This window comes from Otolemur garnettii, unplaced genomic scaffold, assembly GCF_000181295.1.
Source record: "Otolemur garnettii isolate 467f Iridium unplaced genomic scaffold, OtoGar3 scaffold00032, whole genome shotgun sequence".
Lineage (NCBI taxonomy): Eukaryota > Metazoa > Chordata > Mammalia > Primates > Galagidae > Otolemur > Otolemur garnettii.
In genome coordinates this window covers 1,972,144-1,979,115 of record NW_003852427.1, presented here as the reverse complement: position 1 = coordinate 1,979,115, position 6,972 = coordinate 1,972,144, and the positions used below count along the sequence as shown (strand labels likewise).

Sequence of the window (6,972 nt, the reverse complement as noted above, 5' to 3'; positions counted from 1 at the left end):
AAAAAAAAAAAAAATTTCTTTTATTTTCATATACAGAAAAAAGTCTATGTTCTGACTCTCAGTTAAAAAGAAAAGCAAAAAGAAAGAAAAGAGTCACTGAGAGCCAGATCAGGTGATAAAGTGTTCCAATACAGTTATTTGTTTACTGGCTGAAAACTCACAGACAGTGCCATGTGAGCTGGTGAATTGTTATGATCCAAGAGCCATGAGTTGGCTGGGTGTGGTGGCTCACGCCTCTAATCTTAGCACTTAGGGAGGCAAAGATGGGAGGATTACGTGGGCTCAGGAGTTTGAGACTAGTCTGAGCAAGAGCGAGTCCCTGTCTCTACTAAACAGAAAAATTAGCTGGGCATTATGGTGGGTGCCTGTAGTCCTAGCTACTTGGGAGACTGAGGCCAGAGGATTGCTTGAACCTGGGAGTTTGAGGTTACTATGAGCAAGGTATGCAAGCTATGATACCATAGCACTTTAGCACTCTAGCCTGGGCAACAGAATGAGACTCTGTCTCAAAAACAAAACAAAACAAAAACGCCATGAGTTCCTGGCCAAGATTTTCAGTTAAGATTGTCCTGTTTCTCTATTGATGTTTAGTTGGTCTGCTTTGCTTCTCACAGTCAGCCAATGATTTTGACTCACAATGCAATGAATTTTTGCAGTATTTTCATCAGTTCTGCTCATTACTGGTTGCCCTTGCCTCTCTCCATTAGTAACACTTTCTCTCCCCTCAGAAAAATGTTTAATCCATTTGTACACTGCCATTTTCTTCATGGCATTGTCACGATAAGCTTGGACTAACATGTCCCTGATTTCACTTCCACTGTTGCCAAGATAATAAATTTATGAATGTTTGTACATTGCTCTAATTCAAGCTCCAACATTCTTGTGATAGTACATAAAAACAAGCAACAACAATAATGAATGCTACTTAGCAAGATGTCGCCACATATTAATACAAACACAACTGTGAGACACTGATATACCAAGGTTGTGAAACCTTACTAAGTTGTTTGGACAGTGCTGCCAAAGTAAGCATGTAATGGCAAGTTCACAAATTTGTTAGAACTCCTACCAGCTCTTAGATGATTGCAAAGAAGGAGACCTTCACATTATGCCTGACTCCAACAATTCATCTCCAGCAGAAAGGGAAACAGAAGTTGTGAACAGCCTAGGCAAAGAAGTGAAATATGCTGAAGAAGATGGCTCAAAAAAGACTGGCATGATCATTGATCAGGTAGAAGCCAAGCCCTCCATCTATGTCATCAAGTTTGATGATGGCTTTCATATTTATGTCTACAGTTTGGTGAAAACATCCTAGATGTCATCATGAACTGTGCCAAATTTGTGGAATTATTAAATGTATAATTTGTAGGCATAACAAAACGAAAATATTAAGCTGAGAACTTCATGGGTCCAAGAGGAATGTGCATCTGACTTCATGTGAGTTATCCTACCTTCAGTGGGAGTTTGTAAGCATATTTTAAAACTAGATCCATGTAATGCTAAAATGGCATACAAAATAGCTTATTGTCAAAAGTTTCAAAGAACAGTTTTTATGGATACTGGGTAAATTAATATGTAGAAATTGGTTTTCTTTAAGAGTTGTAAGTTAGAGTTTTTATTTAGAGATTATAAAATGATAATGTTTTGGTAGGTAGGTAACAAGTCTCTTTAACTCATGCAATTGCTGATGGTATTTAAGAAACCAAGAATAAATAAATAAGTGTATTTATATTTGATGAAATTTTATTTCACTCTTCAGTATTTACATGAAAAACACATCCTTCATCGGGATCTGAAAACTCAGAATGTCTTCCTAACAAGGACAAACATCATCAAAGTGGGTGACCTGGGAATTGCCCGAGTATTAGAGAATCACTGTGACATGGCTAGCACCCTCATTGGCACACCTTACTACATGAGTCCTGAGTTGTTCTCAAACAAGCCCTATAACTATAAGGTAGGATCGTGTATGTTGACTTGCCTTGTCTCTGGAAAAGTATTCATAATTTCAGGACCTTTCAGAAGAGTTAAATCAGAATAATTATCTATGAATCAGTTTAAGGAAAATATCTTCTTTCCTTAAAGGGGGAAGCATGTAAATAAACTATTCTGACTTTTAACTGTTTTTCTTTTTTAGTCTGATGTTTGGGCTCTGGGATGCTGTGTCTATGAAATGGCCACCCTGAAGCATGCTTTTAATGCAAAAGACATGAATTCTTTAGTTTATCGGATTATTGAAGGAAAGGTAAGGAATAAACTAGAACTAATTGAGCAAGGTTTATATAATGCAGCTTTGTAGATAGCTACTGGCAAAATCATTGATGATTTTGATAAGAATGAATAATTATTGATGATGGATGGATAGTTAAGAATGGTGGTATGGGCATGGTGCTCATGCCTGTAATCTTAGCACTCTGGGAGGTGGGTGGATTGCTTGAGCTCAGGAGTTTGGATTAGCCTAAGCAAGAGTGAGACCACCATTCTACTAAAAATAGAAAAACTAGCTGGGCTGTGGCTGTGCTGTGTAGTCCCAGCTACTTGGGAGGCTGAGGCAAGAGGATCTCTTGAGCTCAAGAGTTTGAGGTTGTTGTGAGCTATGATGCCATGACATTCTACCTAGGGCAACAGAGTGAGACTCTGTCTCAAAAAAAAAGATAAAAAAGAAAGAATGGCGAGTTCCTTCTGGTGGGGAAGGTCAAAAACTAAGGGAAAAGGGATCAGTCCTTTTTTTTTTCTTTCAGTTTTTCTTTGGGGCCAGGTTTGAACCCGCCACCTCCAGTATATGGGGCTAGCGCCTTACTCTTTGAGCCACAGGTGCCACCCGATTGGTCATTTCTTAACATTAATCTATAAAGGGGCTTTAATGGCATGAAAGAATTGGCTTTTTGAAAACCTCTGCCTGTATCCACAGGATATACAGGTGCCCTGGGAGGTTGTTAGTATCTTCTTCTAAGTAGCTTATGGTTAGACGAGTTCCATTTAAAATGAATCCACTCTGTTTTGAACTTGTTCCCTTGATCATCATAATCATCAGTAGCCAGTTAGAACTACAGAAATTATCATGTCTGATATGGATGCCAGACTGACTCTTTTTATATGTTCTGTGAAACTATTTGCCCTGGACAATGTCAAGCTTCCACATATTATTAAGTTTTAAGGCCATAAATCACCTACTGATTTTAAAATTATCCCAAGACTCATTTAATTTTTTAATTTGGAAAATATCGAAAAACACATTTAAAAAGTAATATTTGCCCATAATTCTGCTACTTAAAATCAAACCGAAAGGAGTGAAATTCTCCCCCCCCCTTTTTTTTTTTGAGACAGAATCTTACTTTGTCATCATTGGTAAAGTGGCGTGGCGTGGCGTCATAGCTCATAGTAATCTCAAACTCTTGGAGTTAAGCAATTCTCTTGTCTCACCCTCCCAAATAGCTGGGACTACAGGTGCTGACACAGTGTCTGGCTATTTTTTAGAGATGGGGTCTTGCTCTTGCTGGTCTTGAACTTGTGAGCTCAGGCAATCCACCCATCTCAGCCTCCCAAGTGTTGGGATTATAGGCGGGAGCCACTGCACCCAGCCTCCCCTCTCTTTTTGTCTACTTCCATGCCAGGGAGATAGCCAACACTAGTAATCTGGTATATGACCTTCCTAGCTTTTCACTATCTTTACACAGACATAACTCTGGGTTTATATATACGTACACACATCTGCACAGATACTTAAAAAAAGAAACAGAAATGGAATCAGTGTAGTACATTATGTATGAAGGCATCTTTCCATGTTGGAATATGTAAGTCTTTTCTTTTTTAAGCAGCTGCCTAGTATTCTATAGGAAGGTTGTACCATAATATATTCTACAAGTTCCCTATGGATGAACATTTAAGTTGTTTCCAGTTATTTACTACTGTAAGAACAATACTGCATTGTACATCCTGGTATATAAATCTTTAGCAACTCTTATTTCTGAAGGAGAGAAATATGCCCTCAAATGGGACTACTGAGTTGAAGGATATCCTTTTATAATCTTACAACTTGTTATTGTAACCAAGGCATCAGAAAACTTTCTGTAGACTAATATACTGGTTGTTTTCTGTCTATTTGGATATATGACTTTAAATAAATATTAGGAAATGGTAGGAAACCTAACATTTATTTAAACCAGCTTTTACTTCGTCTCATAAGACCATTAGTCATAATTGCAGTATTATTTTTCTTTGTAGCTGCCACCAATGCCAAGAGATTATAGCCCAGAGCTGGCAGAACTGATAAGAACAATGTTGAGCAAAAGACCTGAAGAAAGACCCTCTGTGAGGAGCATCCTGAGGCAGCCTTATATAAAGCGTCAAATCTCCATCTTTTTGGAGGCCACAAAGGCGTAAGATACTTCCCTTGCAAATAACTGGGCTAAATAGATAGAGTAAAAAAGGGTAGGTTCTGTAATTTTCATGTGCATGAATTTATGGTGAGTTTTTATAAACAGGAAATGAAATTGCATGATTAAAATATGTAAAGGAGACAAATTTTACCCTTAGAGTTTTTTGGCTAGGCCTGGGAATTAAACTGACAAATTACCAGGAAAAAAGCATACACATTTATTTAATACTTGTATGAGTTTTAAGTGACAAAGGAGCCCTCATAAGGAAATGAAGACCCAAAGAAGTAGCAAAATGTAAATGCTTTTATGCTAGATTGAATGAAGAGAGGTATTTGTGGAAAAGTAACTAAACTATGTGGCAACTAAAGGAAGATAGAATTATTTTAATGGGCCTGTTTGTCATAATTCTCTCAGTCTCAACTCTCCATTCTCTTTTTTAATTTTTTTTTTTTTTTTCTGAGACAGGGTCTTACTTTATTACCTTGGCTAAAGTTCAGTGGTGCAGTCACAGCTCACTGTAGCCTCAAACTCCTGGGCTCAAGCAATCCTCCTGCCTCAGCCTCCCAAGTAGCCAAGACTATAGGTGTATGCCACCACAGCTGACCAGCTTTTTTTTTTTTTTTTTTTTTAAGAAAGGAGATCTTGCTGTATTGCCCAGGCTGGTTTTGAACTCTTGCCTCAAGCAATCCTCCTGCCTCAGCCTCCCAAAGTCCTAGGATTATAGCATGAGCCACTGTGCCTGGCCACAGCTCTGTTACTTTTTTTGTGGTATAGAGAAGACATATCCTATATGGAGGTTTTAGCTCCTGCTATCAGGAAGGAAAAGGGGAGGGTCACGGTGCACTTCTTGAATCCAGTTTTTAAAGAGCCTTTACCTCAAAATAGCATATTTTGGGGTAAAGTAGCCAAAGTAACATATTTAGGGGTAGCATATACTGCCATCCTTCACATAGACATTTAGTTTGCTAATTGCTAAAAGCAGAATGCTAGAGAATCATTTAGAGAGCCACTATACTATTCCTCAAAGGGATTCCAAGATGTATAGAGTCTCTTTTAAAGGGGTGTATATTTTAGACAACCTTTAGGTTGTCTGAGAAACCTATTACATTATTTACTATGTAAAATAATAGTCCCATCTGAAAATCATGCTCAGATTTCTAAGAGTTTTCATAAGGTTCTGTCTTCATTTGCGTAATTTCTCAAGAGAAGAATTCCTTTCTTTGATTTGCAGGTTCTATCTTCACCAGACAGGTGTTCTAGGCTGGACAAGACTGTCATGATGTCTTTGGCTACTTCTCCTGCCTTGGGTTATGTTAAATAGGAAAAATGCTGGAGAGGCCCAGGGGATAAAGAAGGGCCATCTTTTGTTCACATTCTCTATACCTTGCCACTAAACAGACCTTGGGCCTTCCACTGTGCTGGTTTCCACAGTCCCCTTGAATTCTCTAGAGGTTTACCCAGTTTTAGAAATGACACTCTAAAATAGTTGGGGATATTATTCTGTATACATTTATTCTGCAAGTCAGTACTGAGTATATCAGCTGAATCATTTTTACTCTCAAACTTGGCTAAGAAGTTGTGGCATTATTACAAACATGTGAAACTTGAAAATGAAACTTACCCTGTTCTGTATGTGAGGCAATTTCCAAATAGCATATTTATTTTAGAATAACTTTAGATTAAGAAATACATTGGAAAGATGGTATGGAGGGTTCCTTTATCCCCCCCACCTAGTTCCTTCTGTGATTAACATCTTACATTACCATGATGCATTGTCAAAACTAAAAAACCAACATTGGAACATTATAAAACTCCAGACAAAAATTTTCCTCTAATTTTTTTTTTTCTATTTCAGGTTCCAATCCAGAATGCCAAATTATATTTTATCTTTTGGTCTATGTTAATTTATCACATTCTTTGTTTTTTATGGCCTTGATTATTCAAAGACTATTGGTTGGTTGTTCTATAGACGTCCCCTAGGTTTTTAGAAGATTGTTCTCTATAAATGGTGCAGTTCTATAAGGGAATGTAAAGTTACATACATTTCCACATACACATAAAAACCGTTAATCTTGAATATATTGTTAATAACTCTTCTTTCTTTTCTTCTTCATAAAGGAAAACCTCCAAAAATAACATTAAAAATGGTGATGCTAAATCCAAGCCTGTTGCTACAGTGGTTTTTGGAAAGGCAGAATCAAATCACGAAGTAATCCACCCCCAAATACACTCTTCTGAGGGCTTCAAGACATATATAATGGTATGTTTCATTTTAAAGAGTACCCGTTTTAGAAATTATACTTTAAAAAATAGGCAAGTTAAGTAAATTATTTTGTGTGAAATTGAATGAGTATGCTTTAGTAGAGATTCTATTATGCAATTCCTTATTGTAAAGTACAAATACAGATGAAGGTGATTCATTTAGCCACTTTAACCAAAGTGGGCTGTCAAACTATTCTTTATTTATTTTTTTTTTTTTGAGACAGAGCCTCAAGCTGTCCCCCTGGGTAGGGTGCTGTGGCATTACAGCTCACAGCAACCTCCAACTCCTGGGCTCAAGCGAGTCTCCTGCCTCCGCCTCCCAAGTAGCTGG

At 37.6% G+C, this 6,972-nt stretch overlaps 1 protein-coding gene and 1 pseudogene across 2 annotated transcripts in view; both read left to right on the top strand.

Moving 5' to 3' along the window:
- LOC100950411 overlaps nt 1–1,315 on the top strand; it is a 2,336-nt pseudogene extending 1,021 nt beyond the window's left edge.
- NEK4 (NIMA related kinase 4) overlaps nt 1–6,972 on the top strand; it is a 35,091-nt gene that overhangs the window by 4,640 nt on the left and 23,479 nt on the right. For both annotated transcript variants that reach the window (XM_023512984.1, XM_023512983.1), the window contains exons 3-6: nt 1,760–1,957; nt 2,138–2,245; nt 4,225–4,379; nt 6,498–6,639. In XM_023512984.1, the coding sequence (XP_023368752.1) occupies nt 1,760–1,957; nt 2,138–2,245; nt 4,225–4,379; nt 6,498–6,639 (603 nt within the window). The remainder of the gene's footprint in view (nt 1–1,759; nt 1,958–2,137; nt 2,246–4,224; nt 4,380–6,497; nt 6,640–6,972) is intronic.